Here is a 20459-nt window from a genome sequence, read left to right on the forward strand (position 1 = left end):
CATTGCATATCCTTTTAATGGTTTTCCAAATCACAGTTCTTATAAAATTTAACTTAAACATTAACATTCTTAGATCTTCACATTATGAAATTAAACATATTAATTTGACACTTAACATAAATAAAATCCTGAGCCAATTAAGTATCTGCAAGCTGTTTTCAGTTAACTTAACACATTTAACTAAGTAATCATTAAATTTAATCCACTCTTCCTGATACTCCTCCTTTAGGTTGGCGAGCTCCGAAAAATCCATAGGGCTGCATTAACCCTTGGCGAACCTCGCAGGAGTCCCCTGGCAGCGGTGGGTGTGGCCTCCAAATTCGCACACCCGGGGCTGACCCCCTGCAGGTGAGCGGAGGGCCAGGGATGAGCTCTGATTCTCAGGTGACTGACCTGACGGCTTGCGAAGGGGGGCACTTTGCATCTCCAGGGGAAGCTGGGGTGGGGAGGGCCACCCACATCTTGCAACGGCTACGCGGCGGGGCATTGGAAGAGCTGTCCAGGCATGCCAGTGGAGAGGCCGTTTGGGGGCGCTTTGCCGAGACCCCCCCCTAAAACCTGGAACCCTGTCCCTTTGTGGTCAAAGACAAGAGGCTTGGGCGGATCCCTCCCGGCATAGCAAGGACTCCCGACACAGAAAGCTTTTACTAAATCGCACCATGCAAAATGGCTTGAAGCACACAAATAAAAATATGCCCTCGGAGTAAGGTCAGGAACTGTGCTTTGCTTTTGGATTCCTCCCGTCGGGTGGGTGGGGAGAGGGAAGGGGAAGTGTATTGAAACCCGGAATATCCTCCCGCGCGTAGCATTCACCACGTTCTAGCTCTCGCCTTCTCCTTTTCCGCCCGCCTGTCTTCGCTTCCGGCGGACAAGGCGGGCGGAAGTGACGTCGTGAGGCCAGCGGCTGAAGGAGGCAGTCGGATTGTTCGTCTGAGGCCGGCGTCGCTCCCGCGGGACGTGGAGGTCGAGCCGTGTGACTCCCGCCTCTTATTCAGGTGGCTCTTAAGGAGTTGACTTTCTCTCCAGCCGCTTAGACGCATCTTCTTCCCTCAGCCGCTTCCCGTTTCGACTGCTCTTCTTCAAGGCTCCGGCCTTATTCAGCTGCGAAAGCTACCGTGGTGACTACAACTCCCATCATCCCTAGCTAGCAGGACTCATGGTCAGGGATGATGGGACTTGTAGTCCGAAAACAGCTGGAGACCCAGGTTTTGGGGGGAAACGGGTTATCTCTGATACTAATGGCACTTCCTTCTGAGGAAATGTGCCTCAGAGAGAATTGTCAGTGCAGCTAAGAAGACATGATAGTAGTTGGAGAGCCCAATACATTTTAGGATTAAATTGTGCCCCTCTTGGTGGTAAAATGAAATTATTTCTTGAATATGTCATACTTTGCTGCACTTCACTGTTACCTCAAAATCTGCTATCTGAAGCATATTTGATGTATCACCCTGACAGTAGTAGTGGCAGACCCAATGACAGCACACAGCAAATAACCAAAGCTTTTTATATTTATCTAATAGGAGAATTATGGGAAAGTAGAAGCATTTCTCAATGAAACATCTTCTGGAGTCAGCCTTCTGTAAATACTGCCTTGCAGTATGATGTCATTTCTCTGCATTAACAGAAAATGTTGGAGAGTCCCAATGTTGTTGAGAGGAATGTTGAACCAGGAAGGATTCAGGTTTAGATCACTTGCTGCTTCGTGCTCTCTCTATGGGAAAAAGAAAACAACCATCCGGTATGAAAACATTGACCAAGAAAAATACAGAGATTTGATCAATTACCTCACATCCTACAAAGACAGTTCTCAAAGACCTGAATTGGTATTTGAAGAAGGTAATATACTAAATGGACCAGAAAGGAAATATAAGAACTCAGACCAGGAGGATGAACCAAAAGTTTGTAGGAACTGGAGTCCTCTAATGAATCCCAACAAGAGCTCTTTGCCTCAAGAAACTGCTCCAGGACCGCCTTTGCAAATCAGTTTGCAAAGAAAAAACTTGTCTAGTGTGACAGCTGTTCTACAACAGACCATGCCTGTGGAGCAAGCTTTTTATCTGGAGAAGTGGAAACAGCGGATGATTCTAGAACTTGGGATAGAGGGTTTTGCCGAATACACTAAAAGTAAGCAATGACTAAATATGGGAACATCCATGGGTGGGTTGATTGAAATCACCAGGGGGAAAAGGGGTGAATTAATCAATGATTCCATGTTCTGAGTTTAGTAAGAATCAGCAATGCAATTTAGTAAAAATCACCACTGCCTTTTCCCTACCCCTCTGCTGCTGGAGGCCTTGACTGCTTTTACTAATGCACACATCAGTAAGTTTAGTCTGTTAGTCAAATCAGTGTCAGAAATGGAACCTCATTTTGCTCAACACCCACTCTGTATTTTCTTTCTGTGCTTTGCTATCAAAGCTGTGAGCTCTTCCTACTTGGATAAAGTGTAGTTGTTTCAAGACAGCACTTCACACACATCCCCTTCCCTCCCCTTTTCCAACTGTGCAAGCCCATCTGTTTGACCCCCATCCTAACAGCATAAATATAACACACCCAGAAGGGTTTCTGCTGTTGTTCTAAGAACTTTACATTAAGGTCACATAGGACAGATGCAGCTTAAAAACCTTTTCAGCCGCAGATACTGCATCAGCTACAAGCTAAACAAGGGATGAAATTTAAGGGTCACAGCATGCTCACAAATTTGGTTCATTCACCATCTAAAATCAGCCAAGCATGCAGCTGTTGCAAAGTGATTGTTCAAAGAAGTTTGCAACTCCAGCTTAAGCTGCAGCTGTGACTCAGCTTAGGTGGAGTGGAGTTCAGTAGCAAAAGGAGTCCAGTTAGTAGGCAGAGTTTCCAGCAATGTCAGCTTCAGGAAAAGCACCAGTGAGAGGAGCTGGGAACTGAGAGTGGCTTTATTTTCAAGCCACCCTTGTCTAGCACCTTTGTTGTTTGACAAGTGATTTGGGTGGGGTGACACAGCAGACTACAGGTGTCTGTTTTCACTTGTAACACTAAGTCATAGTTAATGTCAGTAAGCCAGCAACAAACCATGGCTTATTTTCATGAACAAGCCATCATTAGCAAACCATAGGTAAGGGACATACTGTGCAACCCAGGTAAAAAGGCACCCATTATAGACTTTATTAGTTTTAAGCAGCTGACTGGCTCAGTAGAAATTGGTGCAGGTTGGAACCATTATTGGTGAAGGAGCATCCTTCACCACATTGGTGAAGGAGCGTCTCCACCCCCATCGTTCAGCCCGGACACTGAGATCCAGCGCCGAGGGCCTTCTGGCGGTTCCCTCATTGCGAGAAGTAAGGTTACAGGGAACCAGGCAGAGGGCCTTCTCGGTAGTGGCGCCTGCCCTGTGGAACGCCCTCCCAGCAGATGTCAAAGCAATAAACAACTATTTTACTTTTAAAAGAGAACTGAAGGCAGCCCTCTTTAGGGAAGTTTTTAATGTCTGATGCTGTACTGTTTTTAATATTCAGTTGGAAGCCGCCCAGAGTGGCTGGGGAAACCCAGCCAGATGGGCGGGGTATAAATAATAAATTATTATTATTATTATTATTATTATTATTATTATTATTACTGTGAATCAGGTCATTCTTGGCACTGGAATGCTGTGGTTGCTTAGGCTGTTTACAGATTATTGAGGCTCAGGTGCCATGGGTCTTGGGTTATGAAGCACTTTCCCTACGAGTCCTAATTTAACAAGATGTTAAGTGAGAGTCCTTGAATGTGCATATACTGCCCTTCTCTTGACACCCCAAGTTGTCTTCCCCAGTTTTTGTTTTTATTACTTTCATACTTTGTATAGTGGACAAACTCAAAAGCCATCAAAATATACAGTAGATGACTATGAACAAGATACTGTTCAGTCAAAGCAGTTCATACAGTGATCTGCAAGTCATAAAGTTCTGAGTAATCAGGTTATGAAATAAAGTAATGTTCAATTTATGTGTGAAATGGTCCGCAGCATTAACCTTGCAAAGCCAAAGTTTGATTAAGTACTCAGTATAATTATTTTTTATTGTTTTGCAGATATCTTTCAACAAGGTAAATTATTCCATGCAGCCATGGAAACTTTACTTTTAGCTGAAGAAATCTCTGTGGAGCAGGAAGAAGACACCAATGTATCTGGCTACATAAAAAGTGTGCAGCATGTGCTGCAACATGTTACTGGAGTGAGAGTCCTTGAAAGTGCGGTACAGCATGAGACCCTTCATTATCAAGGCCTAGTGGATTGTGTGGCAGAATATCGGTGAGAGGCTAACTTTGCATAATACTGTACGTGAACACTCCAAACCATGTTAAATGCTTTAAAGTCATGTTGACTTAGGCATATGCTTTGCTTTCCCATTGAAATCAATGGGACAAAAGTGTCTAACTTCAGGTGCCTTGTGCCCTGAATGTTTAAAACTATCTAGATTTATACCTGCCCTATGCTGCAAACTGAGACACAGGAGTCCGCATCCCATTCATCCTCTCCCAAACTCTGGGAGTTGAGTCAAGAGTGAAGCCAAGGTAGCTTGCCCAAAGTGACTCAGTTAGGTCATCCTTTTTCCTAATAATAAATTTGGTGGCTTTGTACTTACTAGACCAGCAAAACAGGCCACTCAGAGAAAAGGTGCAGGGGGATTCTGCATAGTTATTGCCACCTTGCTTTTGTACCACCTTTGCATATATTTATTTCATGCATTAAATGGTTTGTGCTTTTTAAAAATGGTATAATAGCCAAGTAAAGTAGTACCTCTAGTTACCAACTTAATTCGTTCTGGAGGTCCGTTCTAAACCTGAAACTGTTCTTAACTAGAGGCATGTTTTCACTAATGGGGCCTCTTGCTGCTGCTTCGCCGCCGGCACACAATTTCCATTCTCATCCTGGGGCAAAGTTCTCAACTTGAGGTCACTCTTCCAGGTTAGCAGAGTTTGTAACCTGAAGCGTTTGTAACCTGAGGCGTTTGTAACTCAAGGTACCACTGTAGTAGATTGATAGATTTTACATTTAAATTTTACTGCTGTAAAGCTACCTTGTATTTGCTGCCATGGCAGCAAAGCTGCAGTACAAGCACCTTAAAAAAAAATAATGATTAAAACACACACATAACAAATACATTAAATCTGATTTCTCTTAAGATTGTGTACAAGCACTCTTCAGGGGTACCTTGTCCACAGTTCTTCACTCTTGAAGGACCCTACATTCCTTAGTCCCTTCATCAGATGAAGGGACCACCAGGAGAGAGGCTCCAGAGAGTTTTGGCACATCTAAATTGTCACCTCTGTTGAAGTAACAAAACAGGAGGAGAAAGAGCTGCCTCTGCCTTAGGCAACTGAGTGGCTTCCACAAGCTCTGCAACCTGACATCAGCACAAGTCCCCACTCTTCACCTGGGCCCTGGGATGGGCTCTCTCTTATGTTGTGCTGATTTTAGAAGCACTTGTGTCAGCAGTGAGTAACTTCGCTGATGAATTTATACAACTGGAAACAGCCTCATCTTACTGGAGCTGGAGAAGAGGGGTGGACTTGTCCAGTAGGGAGCCTCTTGCTCAGTGTGGTGTTGGACAAGCCCTCACCCCCCTCCCTCAGCGAGGAGGGTCTGTAACAAGCACAAGCATTTTGGCTGACCGATTCATAACTGTTTTCTTTTTACGCTTGGGCACACAGAGGGAAATTATGTGCAATTGAATGGAAGACATCAGGGAAAGCGAAACCATTTCTTCGGAATACGTTTGACAATCCACTCCAGGTTGCCGCGTACATAGGAGCCATTAACCATGATGCCAATTACAACTTTCAGGTCAGTAATCTGGGCAGCAGCTGAGTAGCATGACAATTCAAATAAGTTTTTGCACTTGCTGCCTCTTATTTCCACATGCTCATTCTGGAGGTGAATCTGTTTTATCCTATGACATTCCAGAAAAATAAGGACAGTGAAGGGTGGGGCAGGGGAAAAGATGTTGTTCCTATACCTTGGGTGAGCTGGGGCAAAGTAGCTTGTTTGCTTAGTTTCTGTGATGGGCATGGGGTAAGAGAGGCCTCTTTCTGCCCTCCTCCAGAAGGAAACCAGGTAAGTTGCCTGAGTAAGGACTGAGCTAATAGAAAAAGCTTCCTCCACCCACAGAGTGCTCCACCACTCACTTGCCCAATCCACACTGTAGTGTTAGCTCTATGTGCATGTCTAGCAAATTCATACTGTAGAAAGAGTCGAAGACTAAGTTTAGAACAAAAAAGTCACTCTGCTGAGCATTTCGCTTGCGTAACTTCTGCTGAACTTGCTTTGCTCCTCAGGTTGACTGTGGCCTCCTTGTGGTCGCCTACAAAGATGGTTCTCCTGCACACGCACATTACATAGACTCTGAGCTATGCTGTCAGTACTGGAATAAGTGGCTGCTTCGCCTGGAGGAATATAAAGAGAAAGGCTTTGGAATTGCGTGACCCTTTTTAAATTTAAGCCCCTTTAAGGCAGACTTTTTTTTTTACTTTGAAGCAAATGGAGGAACTAAATGCTACCAGGAAAACATAGTGGGTGATATTAAGCTAAGAGTTGCTCATTCTGGCAGCCGTGGTTGCATACAGAATTTTCCTTCTGGTTAATTCTGCCTAGCTGAGATACAATTGACTGCCTGGACCTCTGATGCAGGGAGCACAGATGTGCCTTCTCCCTCTGACCAGTCATAGTCATCCCACCCCCAGTCCCCTGGTGGTTCCCTTGGGGGTTCCCCACCTGGCGCCTCCCACCACTCTTTTGCATCCATGACAGGTGATTAACAACTCCCATCATGGTGAAGAGATCTTATGCTGGGTCTACTGTAAAAAAAAAAAAGGGAGGGTGGAATTCTTCTTGACACCAAAATCAGTCGTCCCTGGGGTCAGGACTGCTCCTGCTGTAGAGGGATTCCACTGTAATTTCCATTGCGTGAAAAGTTTATAACATGAATCATATTCCAAGCAGCAGATTTAATGGGAAATTGCACAAACGCTGATTGCCTTGCTCCAAACTGTTGAGGTGCTATTTTGAGGTGACCTGACTACAAACAATATATTCTAGGAAGACATTGCCTGAATAAAAAATGGTTTTCATAGATGGATTACATTGTGTTCCCAGGACATAGCTCTGATTCAATAGCTAATTTATTATTATTATTATTATTATTATTATTATTATTATTAGTTATTTATACCCCGCCCATCTGGCTGGGTTTCCCCAGCCACTCTGGGCGGCTTCCAACAGAACACGAAAATACAATAACCTATTAAACATTAAAAGCTTCCCTAAACAGGGCTGCCTTCAGATGTCATCTAAGAGTTTGGTAGTTGTTTTTCTCTTTGACATCTGGTGGGAGGGCATTCCACAGGGCGGGTGCCACTACCGAGAAGGCCCTCTGCCTGGTTCCCTGTAACTTGGCTTGTCATAGCGAGAGAACCGCCAGAAGGCCCTTGGCGCTGGACCTCAGTGTCTGGGCAGAACGATGGAGGTGGAGACGCTCCTTCAGGTATACTGGACCGAGGCCATTTAGGACTTTAAAGGTCAGCACCAACACTTTGAATTGTGCTCGGAAACGTACTGGGAGCCAGTGTAGGTCTTTCTAGACCTGTGTTATATGGTTATATAGCTGTGTGGAAATCCACACTGAAATCTATTGCTAATTTGGGTGCCATTCCAAAGCTAGCCAAGAGCCATCTGAGGATACAGTTGAGGTCCTGCTCTACCAGCAGAGAGAGAAGTCTGATGCAGGGAGGGGATTTACGCCACCCCATCCCACCCCAGTAAGCCTGTGGAAAGCTCCACAGCCATAGATGCCCTGCTGGTGTGGGAGCTGGGCATTGGACGTACACTGCCATGACTGAGGATCCACAGGCACCTAAGCCCTTTTGTTCCCTGACATGCCCCCAGAAGCACCTCTGACACCAGCCCTTTAGCTAGCATAGCTCAGTTCTCTTCCCACTAAGCACAATGGGATCTGGGTGGGCACCACAGAGGGAGCGCCACCACAGGCTTGGACACAAAACAGGCTTTCAAATAGAGTCATAAATAACTTTATTGGAATATTTCATAACAGACTTTGGTTTTTTGGTGGGGAGGGGGAATACAAATGATGGTTAGTGTGTTATTGACAAAAATATTTTATTTGAATTCTAGGCCAGTTACCTGTATTCAAATTAAATACATTTATTTTGGTCAAATACGTTATAGCCATAGGTAACTGTTTCTTTATCAAAGGCACGTATTAGATGTCTGTACAATTCTGAGAGAGAACGAAGCACAATTCAGATTGTGCTATGTACTGTACTATGTTCGCCCCATACTGGGGAGATTTTATTCACGTTCAGAAATTAAGTAACTAGACAGTTTGATCAGACCAGGTTGAGTGCTGTCTTCCTTTTGAATTCAGTTCTGGTCAGGGTTGCCATGTCTCCTAGAGTTCAGAGAATAGGGAGCTTAAAGGATGGCGCTTTGCAGCTCGGTAGGTAAATCCTGCAAGGTTATGAGCAGAGTTTAGTGACATCAGATGTAGGCTGAAGACAGCACCTGACAGGTCAAGGGAAGATTCTGATCTAATGGGCCTGTGTCTACTAACAGCGAGAATAGTTAAAAACTCTTAAGCCAAACAGATGCTAGCTTGCCTGCCCAAGAGATTTCAGTCTTCCCTTCCTCTAGGGATTTCAACAGGGCCACTAAAACCCTGAAATGTTTTGTCAGACCATGACACTTGGCAACCCGACTTCAGACAATTGTAAACTTCCAACTCATTTGGCCACTACAATGCAGTGCAATATTACTGTTGCTCCCCAGTCTCTTCTGGGCTCGTCTCCATTGGAGAGATCGGTTTGTTTTGCAAAACAGCTGCAAGTTTTTTGGATGTTTTCTTCAGAAGAGCACTTCCAGGATGAATATTACTGATGTGCATGTACAAGTCCTCTTGGGTTGGGCCTGTGTAGCCACAATCTTCACAGACATACAGTTTATCTCTTCGTTGTTTGTAAGCATATTGTTGCTGCACTCCGTGGATCTTTTTAAGGTGTGATTCCAGGGAACAGCGCTGGGTAAAGGCTTTGTTGCAGATCTCACATTTGTATGGGCGGATTCCTGAAATGTAATTTTTAGGAACTTTAAGGAACATTCTAAAAATAATCCCCAGCATTTAACTCCACTACATACATTTACAGATTTGATCACTGCAAACTGTAGCTGATGATGTTGTATGTTGTAATTCTTTGGGGGAAAGGTCTGAAAGTGGTTCAGGCCACAAAATTAATATTTCTGCAGAACTCAGAAATTTGCTTCTTAATAAGCTGAATATATATGTTTGAAACTACTTATAAATATTACCGTATTTTTCGCCCTATAGGACGCACTTTTTCCCCTCCAAAAATGAAGGGGAAATCTGGGTGCGTCCTATGGGGCGAATGCAGGCTTTCGCTGAAGCTTGGAGAGCGAGAGGGGTCGCACCGACCCCTCTCGCTCTCCAGGCTTCAGGAACACATCCGCAGCCTAGGCAGCCCTGCGGGAGTTCCCGCAGGGCTCCCTACGCTGCGGGTAGCAGCCTGCCGCCCGGAACGAGGGGCACCCTGAAGCAGAGCGCCCCTCGCGCCGGGCAGACATCTGCAGCGTGTTGGAGCCCTGGGGGAGTTCCCCGCAGGGCTCCCCATGCTGCGGATAGCAGCCTGCCGCCCGGCGCGAAAGACGCCCTGAAGCAGAGCGCCCCGCACGCCGGACAGACATCGGTCAGCCCCACAAGCTCGGGGGACAGCAAGGAGGCGCAGCGCCACCATCCTGCTGTTCCTCGACCTGGTTCGGTTTTCCCGACCTGGTTTTGGGGGGGGAAATAAAGGAAAAAATTTTTTCCTTTATTCCCCCCCCAAAAAACTAGGTGCGTCCTATGGGACGGAGCGTCCTATGGGACAAAAAATACGGTACCCAGTTTCTCTCTTACAATAGTTGCACCAGGCTTCATTGTCTTTTCCCTGCCCAAAGCTGTCAAAACTAGAGGGGAAATCTAGAAATTAGTTTAAAAATGCATGATTAATTATATAAAATTGGAAACAAAATATGAACGTTTGGGGGGAAAAGTGTGCTCAAGATTAACAGTGCAACATTTGCATTAGCTGAACGCTGCCTTTTAATTTGAAATGAACACAAAACAGAATACACAACAGCAGTGTTAGTATTTGCTGCTCCTTTTCAGAGGAATACAGTAGGCTTGCAACTTGTGCTAGGGTTATGTTCTGTGGGATTGCTTGTAAAGCCAAAATCGTGTATTATCAGAACGACCCTGGATAGTGCCCCAGTGCAACTACCCCTGCTTCCCTGAAGGCAGCAGGCCTTGCTCTCCACCTTGCTTACTGGGCTCTGGAGGCTCTTAGAACTCATGTTAAACCTTCCCAGAACCCAGAAGAGCTTTTTAGCGCCCTGCCTTGTGTGTGTCTAATTGGTGCAGTTTCAGCCACCTGGCCACCAGGCGCATAAAGCTGTGATTGCACAGCTTAAACGTGTTCAAGCTGCAAGTTGCCTGTTAGCAACCGTAGATGAGCAGGGGTGGAGAAAGAGGCCATGGCCAGCGGTATTGCCACAGTCAGTCCAGTGGGGTAAAATCACTAGAGAAGGGTGCAGAGCAGGGCCAGCAAGAGCGTGTGGCCTGGGCAGATTTCCACAGTTGGACACTGAGGTCTTGGGGTCCACACTTGTGCCCTGGCCCTGAAGTCCCCCACTCCTTTTGAACCAGAAGCTACTTGGTGTTTTCATATGCAAAAAGCAAATGGGCTTATCTGTTTTATCGTTGAGATTTCTAAGCTGCTCTGGGAACTTTTCTTTTTTTCCAGAAGAGTAGAAGAAAAATGCTTTAAATGAATACGCAAACAGTCAATAGTGCAAACTTTCCTATGGACACTCCGAAGGAATGGAAAGTGCACCTCATTTCTTACCTGTGTGTGTCCTTACGTGTCTTTTCAGATCAAAAGTATCATTGAATCCTTTCCCACAAAAGGTGCACAAGTGCCTCTTCACTTGACTGTGACACTTGGTGTGGCGGTTCAGCATGCGCTGCAGGCGAAATCCTTTGCCGCATAGCTCACAATTGTACAACAAGGCCTCGCCACAAGTGCCAGTCGTGAACTAAGAGAGGAAAATAAAACAGGATCTTAAGAGTCACAGGTCCTGACTGAGGAGCTGGTGAGGCCCCTCAGATCTTACCTAGCCTGAACTAAAGTATGTCCTGGAGCAAGTCTGCAGAACTTTAGATCTGCCAATCTGCGACTGACATACTATGTGCCTGCCAATTGCCTTATTTCCTTGGGATAATGACATATAGATATTTAAAAATATAAAATTTAAATATAATTTCTTATCAGACAACTTTTGTGATCCCCTTCTGCTCCTCTACTGGAATGTTAACTCACATGATTTCTTATTTCTCACAATTTTGGTGATTTCTCACAAGTTTGGTGTGGATGATAACATGGAGGTAGGGGTATGGAGGCAAGATCCTTACTGCCAGGGGCATGAAAAAAGCAATATCTCAGTACTACTCCCTAGACTCAGCAGCCATACAGTGCTCCCAATTCTTAATCCCAGGAAGACAATCCGAAAGGATACCATGGGGAACGGTACCAAAGGCTCCAAGATGAGGTCTTGCCCAACAGTAGCCTTGACTTGGTCAGAGGCCCTCAACCGCATTGATCTCAGTTTTGGCAAATGTCTGAGGTTTGTATCAATGCTCTACAAATCACAATTCCAACTTTATGAAACCTGATGGAAGGACAGGGTGAGTAGCTGCTCTACGCATTAATGGTAGGCAATGACTAGTGCTTCAAAAATGGAATCGGCTTCTAGTCAAACAATAGTCATTGTATAAGAAAGTGACTTTCCACTAGCAGTGACAAGAGTAGACATTTTCATTTACAGTTATTTATTTTCAAAATTCAAAGCTTGCATGAGCAATACTGACAGGCGAATTAGCTAGACCAGCCTGCTGTGTGTCCCTCAACATGTGCTGCTTGTCTAAATGTTGCTTCTTTATAGGTGTCTAGAAATGTTAAAATCATCTAATATTTTGTCAGATTAACCGCACAAGTCAGTCCCATGTCATACAGAAGGAACATATTTAAATTAAATTAATTTAAATTAATTTATTATTTATACCCCGCCCATCTGGCTGGGTTTCCCCAGCCACTCTGGGCGGCTTCCAACAAAATATTAAAATATAGTAGTCCATCAAACATTAAAAGCTTCCCTAAACAGGGCTGCCTTCAGATGTCTTCTAAAATTCTAGTAGTTCTCTTTGACATCTGGTGGGAGGGCATTCCACTACTGAGAATGCCCTCTGCCTGGTTCACTGTAACTTGGCTTCTTGCAGTGAGGGAACCGCCAGAAGGCCCTCGGCACTGGACCTCAGTGTCCGGGTAGAACAATGGGGGTGGAGACACTCCTTCAGGTATACTGGGCCGAGGCTATTTAGGGCTTTAAAGGTCAGTATCAGCACTTTGAATTGTGCTCGGAAACGTACTGGGAGCCAATGTAGGCCTTTCAAGACCGGTGTTATGTAGTCTCAGCAGCCGCTCCCTAGCTGCCGCATTCTGGATTAGTTGTAGTTTCCGGGTCACCTTCAAAGGTAGCCCACACAGAGCGCATTGCAGTAGTCAAAGTGAGAGATAACTAGAGCATGCACCACTCTGGCAAGACAGTCCACGGGCAGGTAGGGTCTCAGCCTGCGTACCAGATGGAGCTGGTAAACAGCTGCCCTGGACACAGATTTGACCTGTGCCTCCATGGACAGCTGTGAGTCCAAAATGACTCCCAGGCTGCGCACCTGGTCCTTCAGGGGCACAGTTACCCCATTCAGGACCAGGGAGTCCTCCACACCTACCCGCCTCCTGTTCCCTGACCACCTGTGACCTTCATTCACAATGACAGTCTGTACCTTGATTTTGGATCTGACTGTGGGGCGGCTCACTGCCGAGTCCAGGAGTGCCTCCTCTGGTGTGGATTCAGGAGCCGAGGTGTTGGCAGCCTCTGTGTCCCTGCTGCTGCTGCTGCTGCTGCTGCTGCTCTCTAAGCTGCAGCTATCTTCACTGCGATAGTTGAGAAGGGCATGCTTCACCTCTCCTGGAGATTGAGCACACGGTTAAATGACAGAAACAGGGAGCATTCATATGCATAATGATTTTTGCATCGTACTCCTGGAATTACTCACTTATTTGATAGGGCCTGATCTGTTTCACAGACTTGGGATACAGAACAATCAGCTAATCATTATGCATCACACCTGACTTTAAAAAGTCAGTTTCAGTAAATGGGTTGCCTGTGTGTTACATTCCCAGAGTTTGAAGCAGGAACTACTGTCCTCCTCCTGACATTGTTTTCCCACACCAGCCTCATCCTCTGATATCTGCATATTTAACACAGTTGTCTGCAAAATACCTCCTACACCTGAGCAGCTTGTCTGGGCTCCTTTATTTAAAAACACCGCCAGGAGACTGGATAACAACACCATAAGGTTGTCATAAGCTTCTGCAGAATCATATGGAATCAGGTTACAAAAAAGGAGATTCCGACTACATCAAGAAGAACTTTCTGAGGGCAAGAGCTGTTCAACAGTGGAATGGTCTCCCTCTGTAGGTGGTGGACTCTCCTTCCTTGGAGGTTTTTAAGCAGAGGTTGGATGGCCATCTGCCATGGATGCTTTAGCTGAGATCCCTGCATTGCAAGGGCTTGGAGTAGAGGAAGAGTCCTTTCCAACTCTACAACTCTATGATTTCCCATGTCTCTCTCCTGACAGTGGTCATCACCAGGGCCGTCTTACCCATAGGCACTAGGGGTGCAGGGCACCCGGGTGGTGGGCTCTCAGGGGCGCCAGGCCAAGAGTCGAGTCTGGGGAAGAGCCTGCCCGTCAGTCAGAGCACCATGGCAGGCTCTTCTGCTGCGGGCGGCTTTGCACCACAAGTTCGGGGGCGACCCAGCCAGCGAGGCGCTGAGGCGGCCGGCCAGCTCCGCCCTCCTGCGAGCCTGGAACTGGGCAACCTGCGGGAGAGGCCGGGTGGATCTTTGCACCCCGGCACCGCATATGCTACCCTATCATAAGCTACCCACATATGATACCCTATCATATAGGGTGACCAACGCAGTTTCTGTGCCAAAACTAGGCCTAAACCCTGATTGAAATGGATATTGAAAATCAGTTTCCTCCAAGAGTGGCTGGATCTGGTCTGCAACCACCCAATTAATAACCTTGCCCAAGAAGGGGAGAATAGCAGTTGTAGTTCCTTAGATGTTCTGAGTCCAGTGAGGGTTTCTTAAGGAGTGGCTTTACCTCTGCTTCCTTCAAACAGACAGAGACCAGCCCCATGTTGTAGGGAGGCATTGCTCACCTCCCTGGCCTTGGAAGAGAAGAGCAAAGACCCCTGATGCAAAGGCTGTGATGTGAGCACAGTTCAAGCAGACTTTGCCCATTTTCGCTCATGCTGCCAATAATATCAGAGAGGCCTATGCAGTTGTTCCATGTGTGATGATCATCCCCAGCTCTGGCACTGAAATCTCTCAGCAGGAATAGGTGTTTGGAGGCTGGAACTTTCCTGATAGCCTGGTCTACTTTCTCCTAGAACTGGTCCTTGGTCTGTATGCCAATGCACACAGTGGCAGCACGGATGCTCAAGGTGTTGACCAACCCGGAGGTGGTTGAGAGACGGAGGGAAAGCAAGTGTTCTGATCCCTCGCTGGGTGGTTCTATCACAAACAGAAGGGAGTTCCTCACTGTGAGGCTTATGTAGGGAATACGTGGTTCTTCCAGATGCCCTCCTTGGCAGAAAAACGTGTCCCTTCTCTCGGAGGCTGCCATTCCAAGCGAGTATGGTCTCCTGTAAAACATTGACGTTGAATGTTTTCAGCTCATGGTCAATGATGGTTGTCTTCCATGAGTCACCAACCTGCAGCAGGTCACTGGATAAGCCAGGACGCATGGTCCTGATGTTCCAGCTTACTAAGTGCAGGAGGGTTTGTTTATTTTCTTTGTTGCCTGATGCTGTGGTTCAGTCCACTTGCCGGGTGATACTTTGGGTTCCAAACATTCACTGAAGAAGGTGGACAGTGCCAGATTGGCACTTTATTGACTGAGGGCTGCCTGGCCTCAGGTGAGCAGTAGCTGACCAGTTCGATGCAATTATCTTTCCCACCAATGAAGGCAACCCAAAGATCTTGTACCTTACACCAGTCAGGTTGAGCTTATATCTTATAACTGCCTCCCATGTTGTTTGTGCTGCATTCGCAACACTAAAGTGACCTCTCCAGGGCGCAAACCTGGGCAATATATGTGGAGGTCCTGGGCTGCCCAGATGACAAGCCCTCACTGATGTGGTCCAAAGGAAAGGAAAACATTTGGCACCAGCTTGGCTGCAGGAATTGCCAGAAGGAGACATATAAGGCGCCATCCAACTGCCTTAGGGACTCCACTGCAGATTTGTGTAGGGTTTACTCCTTGGCCTTCTTTCAAAGATGTCCTGCAAGGCAGTGGATACTAATTATTCCTCAGAACTTACTCTGAAGCCTTTCTCATGAATGAGTATAGCCACAAGGCAGTAAGGGTTTAAGATCATAGTTTTCTTTCTCTTTGGTGGGCTACCTTCCTAGGTTAATGAGCCCCATCTGCCCCTCATTTCCCCAACAGCAAGTGCAGAAACCTCCTTCTCGACTGATGACAAATGTGGATGGTCCTTACCCAAGAGATGTTGTTTGCAGATGATGCAGCCTTGACAGCACATTCAGAGGAAGACCTACCATTTTGCCCCAAGCTTGCAGGGCGTTCAGTCGGCCTTACTGTCAGCCTGATGAAACATCATGGGTCAGGATGTCACCAGCACTAAACACATCCGCACTGGTGACCACACACTTGAGGCGGTAGATGATTTTGTCTACCTGGTTTCCACCATAACCAGAAACCTCTCCATTGATGCTAAGCTGGACAAGCGTACTGGCAAGGCAGTTATGGCAATGGCCGTAAGGGTATGGAAGAATGGGATGCTAATGTCCAGCACCAAGATGAAAGTCTCCCAGGCGTGTGTGTTGAGCAGGCTGCTTTATGGAAGTGAATTGCGGGTAACTAACAACCGTCAGGAGTGACTCTTCAACGCCTTCCACATGCGCTGTATCGGGAAGATTCGGGGCATGGCAGGGAAGTTTCAAACGAAGATGTGCTCTTCCAAGACTACATTCCTAGCATGTTTGCACTTCTGTCTCAGTGATGTCTATGCTGGCTTGGTCAAGAACGTAGAATGGAAGGTGGCAGGATACCCAAGGATGTGCTGGCTTCAGGCACCAGGCCCATTGGCAAGGCTGGCAACATCAACCCCACCATGTGGGAATCCCTTGCAGGCAATCGCAGTGCCTTCAGACAGGCAGGCCTGTATCCCCAGCAGTGACCACAGGTAGAGCAGAGGTGCCAGGTCGCTCCCAAGATCAGCACGCATTGTGTACATGTGAATCATGCACATGACACAGGAGGCCAGTGTTCGGACACTGGACTGGCATAGCTCAACGTGCACAGGGATGCCTGAAGACTGAGGAGGCCCAACCTGCTTAAAACAAATATTGAGGGGGCCGAGGAGCCTTTGGCCCCCTAGAGTTGGTAGGCCTGGATAGGAAGAGAAACACCCTAGTGCACCTGTAGCAGCACATGCCTTCATGCTTGCAAGTGAAATGGAGAATTCTCCTAATCTACAGTTAATGGCAATGCTCTGGAATGGGGGTGGAGTAACTTGAGTTGAAAGTTACTGAAAGTGAAATAAGAATGATCTTCCGAATGAGGGCTGATTAACTGGGGGCCATTCACTTTCCTCGTCTCGCGATCCCCACCGGGCAGTCCCACCTGGAGCGCGGGGCTGCTGCTGCCTTCGGGGGCCAGGAGCTCCCCGGGGGCGGCGCGGCAAACAAAGGCGCTCCCTCCCGAGGCCTGTTTGATCTCAGGGCGGGTCCCGCGGCCGCCCGGCGCCTCGCCCGCCTCAACCGGGAGCTGCTCGGCCCGCCGCCGAGCGCAAAGGTCACCGCGCTCCGCCTCGAGCGCCCCCCGCCGCCCGCTCCGGACGAGGCTCCGCCAAGCGCAAGCGCGCCCCGGGCGAGGCGCCGCCGCAGCTCCCGCGTCGTCGCGACACGTGTTCCGTTTGCCCTTTCGGGGAAGGCAGCCCTCGAGTCGCGCGCGCGAGACTAGCAGCCCTCCCGCGGGGCTCTTCTCCGCGGCTCTTGTTAAAAGCCAGAGAGGGCCGCTCGGTCTCTCCCTGGTCGTGTGAAACGGTGACACGCGGCCCCTTCCCGGCCGAGAGCCGCCGCCGAAGCCCCGCCCCTGACCTCAGGACCCCTGAGACCGCAATCCGCCGAAAGGGCGGCTCAAAGCCGGAGCCAAACAATGTTTGCTCGGAGTGAGTTCACTTCTGAGTATACACGGGTAGGATGGGGCTGCAATCCGATTCGCGTTAACTTGGCTAGACGAAGCCTCGTGGAAATCGGCGGCGGGGCAGCATTTATGAGCCGCCCTGCGGAGACTGGCCGGCCCGGGACTCCCGTCCCGTCCCGCCTGCTCCTAAGCGTGTCTACTCAGAAGTAACTCCTATTGACTTCAGTACGGCTCGCTCCCGGGGAAAGGAGGTTGGGGCTGCAGCCGAAAACGTTCTAACTTCTCCTGCAGAAACCGATTTCAGATCCGCCAGGGCTTAGCCGCAGAAACTTTTCAATGCCGGCGGTAACGTCTACGAAGTGGTAGCAAAGGTGCATCGAAGCATACGCAGAGTTCCCTTCTCTTCACTGCCCGTTGCTTGGGTCCCCTGCGGCCAGGATTCAGAGCCGGTCTCAATCCGGCTTCCAAGCTGTTTGGGGCAACTGCTGCCTCCTCGAGGAGAGCCTAACCGGTTTGGGGGCGGCGGGAGGAGCCCGGCTGAGGCCGAGGTGCGGTGGGGGGGGCTGCCAGGTGTGCTGCTTCCTCCGCCTTACCTGGGACATAAGTGTCGGCCCTCTCTTCGTCGGGCAGCTCGTCCCAGCTGCGACTGGCCGGCAGCGGGTTCCTCCTCTTCACCAGAAATACTCTGGGCATGATGAGATCCGCGATTTCACCTTTCCTCCTGGCCGTTCCGTTTTCTGGGAACTCCGCCCTTCCCTGGGGTTCCAGGTGAGGCGCGCTGGCAATGGGTCGCGGCTTCTGCTGGCGCCCCCCGGCCCGATCCCCCTCCTCAAGGAGAGCAAGAGACCCCACGCCGGAGCCGGAGGTGCCCCCCTTCACCCCCACCCCCTTTCCAAAGGTGTATCTGAGCAAAGGCACCACCAGGAAACTTGGAGGGAGCATGCGTGCTGCAAACATAACGGTGTCAACAAGCCTCTCTACCTGTCCGACCGGTTGGAGCAGCTGCTTTGTTCCAGCCCTTCCTTAGGCATGAATGTTTGCAAAGAATGTAACGTCTGAAAATGAGGAGGGGGAATTCCTAGGACCGTAGACTTCCCTCCCCAGGTCATTTCTGTCACCAGCAAGAGCAAGCACCCCCTTTCCTGACACTAGCAGAGACCCCCCACCAACCCAGATGGAGCCTTGCGGTTGCATGCTGCTGTCTCCAAGGTCCTGGAAGCTGATTTGGGCGCTGAGCTGCTCTCCCCTTGGGGCTCTAAATGTGTATCTGGTTGCCATGTACAAACACACCAGCTAATTTCATATTAATATAATGAATGCTTCTGCGGGACATGCAAGAATTTCCCTCTAGCTAGGTTTTGTGTGTGTGTGTGTGTGTGTGTGTGTGTGTGTGTGTGGACAGGCAGTGCATCCATGGGAAGTAACTACAGGCTGACATTCAAAGCCAAGCAGCTCCAGGCACTTGTATTAAGTTATTTTTTTGCTGTCTGCTTTGCATGCAGTCATCTTCAGAGGCCTCTCTCTCCTCTGAGGTTGGTGATGAAGATGCCTCCCAGCACTGCAAGGGGTAGGGCAAGGGTGCTTCTCCAGCATGTAAGCGTGAGAATGTCTAGATGAAACACGAGAGCCTACGATTTAATGTGCAGTAAAAAATAATAATGGATGGAGCTGCCTGCTATGTACATCAAGGGCTCTGCTGTGTGTTTTATGTAGAGCTCCAAAGCAAATATTGTAGAGTATAGGCCACTTCTCACTAGAACCAAAAGAAGGAAAAATGACCCCCGATTAATAAGGCAACAACATAAGATAAATAAGTCAAGGGTAAGAAACTTAATTGAACTTTATAATCTATCTATATACACAAAATCTAATGGCTGTGATGGCCGTAAAGAAAAAAAATACATAAAAAGAGTTGAATCTTATTATTAAAAAAGGCACAGAAAGGCAATAAAACAAAAATCCAAAAAAGTGAGTACCAAATATCTAAAACCTATAATACAATAACTGGGATGTATAGATCCATAAACAAAAGATGAATATAAGACGTGTGTCAATCACTGAAAAAAGTGGCAGGAACTCTATATCCCTTTTCACCAGAAGTCCCACCTTTTTATAGGAAAGGATATGAATTCAATATTAAATCATATGCTGTGTATATATTATTTCCTGTGCATCTGGTTCTTCCAAGGTTGCTGCTTCCAAGTCCCCACAATGTACAGGCTCATGTTTAAAATGCCTCCGTGCCTTTAGTGACTTCCATGCCCCTAGGGTGGCCTGCCCCTCATTCAATGACCAATACAGCATGGGATCAGACCCCGTTGTGGTGCTGAGGGGCCCATCTTGATCTCATGGCCACGATGGGCCTTCCCTCACCTACCATCCCTAGGTGACTGACCCCTGGCCAACAGGAAGACATTTCAAAGCTCTGTTGTCCTGAGGTCTACATTTTTCTTTGTATTTTGTAGGAGACACATGGGACGATGTTATACCCATGTCACAGTTAAGAACCCAAAATGTGAAATATGATTCTAGACTTGCCTTGTCCTTAATCCTAAACACACCTGCTCTTATTTCCAGCTGTGGCATTCAGACAGTTTTACTGACAAAGCCCTGTTCATCCAAGGTTTGTGTTTAGAGTCTTCTGGTGGAGTTAGAAGGCAGCAAGAACAACATTAGATTTTTTTGTTTTTCTTTTTAATATTTTTTTTTTACTGTACAACATCATGCACAAATGAAATAACACATCCCACTCTCGTCCAGAAGATGAAGTTTAGTCAATACAACAGAAATACAACCTAAACAGCATAATTACAGGTAAGTTCCTACCCCAGACAACTATCTATATAGGGGGCAATATACAGTTTATGCTAACCGAAAAGCCTCAGCAATTGGAGAATCGACTAAGGCAACACTCTCAAGGCCTCATCAGAGACTGTATTTACAGCAGTATCAAGATCAGCATGAAGGCGAGCCCTTCTGTCCTCTAAATGTCTAGCAATCTTGTCACAGCAGGTCTTTGACAGTTCTAGCACCCCGTCAGTCAGGCAGTTTTGCTATTCAGTCAGCTTCACTCTGCCA

The 20459-nt window shown here is 47.6% G+C and overlaps 2 protein-coding genes across 4 annotated transcripts; one reads left to right on the top strand and one right to left on the bottom strand.

Moving 5' to 3' along the window:
- Nucleotides 1-863: 863 nt before the first annotated feature.
- MGME1 (mitochondrial genome maintenance exonuclease 1) lies at nt 864-6989 on the top strand. Its single transcript, XM_081014965.1, has 5 exons — nt 864-995; nt 1521-2124; nt 4048-4267; nt 5671-5803; nt 6295-6989. The coding sequence occupies exons 2-5, from the start codon at nt 1599-1601 to the stop codon at nt 6439-6441; spliced, it is 1026 nt and encodes a 341-aa protein (XP_080871091.1). The 5' UTR covers nt 864-995; nt 1521-1598; the 3' UTR covers nt 6442-6989.
- A 1038-nt stretch (nt 6990-8027) lies between these two features.
- OVOL2 (ovo like zinc finger 2) lies at nt 8028-18353 on the bottom strand. Of its 3 annotated transcripts, none has more exons than XM_081014951.1 (4): nt 17975-18353; nt 12924-13108; nt 10930-11119; nt 8028-9094 (listed from the first exon to the last, which is right to left on the bottom strand). In XM_081014951.1, exons 1-4 carry the CDS (start codon nt 18336-18338, stop codon nt 8784-8786), a joined length of 1050 nt encoding a protein of 349 aa, XP_080871077.1. In that variant the 5' UTR covers nt 18339-18353; the 3' UTR covers nt 8028-8783. The 3 variants fall into 3 exon arrangements, with proteins under 3 accessions (XP_080871077.1, XP_080871078.1, XP_080871079.1); XM_081014952.1 differs by lacking the exon at nt 17975-18353 and adding an exon at nt 16860-16947; XM_081014953.1 differs by lacking the exon at nt 17975-18353 and adding an exon at nt 16860-16936 and having other exon boundaries at nt 12924-13105.
- Between the last annotated feature and the right edge of the window lie 2106 nt (nt 18354-20459).

Source organism: Podarcis pityusensis, assembly GCF_964106645.2.
Source record: "Podarcis pityusensis genome assembly, chromosome: 7".
Taxonomy (NCBI): domain Eukaryota; kingdom Metazoa; phylum Chordata; class Lepidosauria; order Squamata; family Lacertidae; genus Podarcis; species Podarcis pityusensis.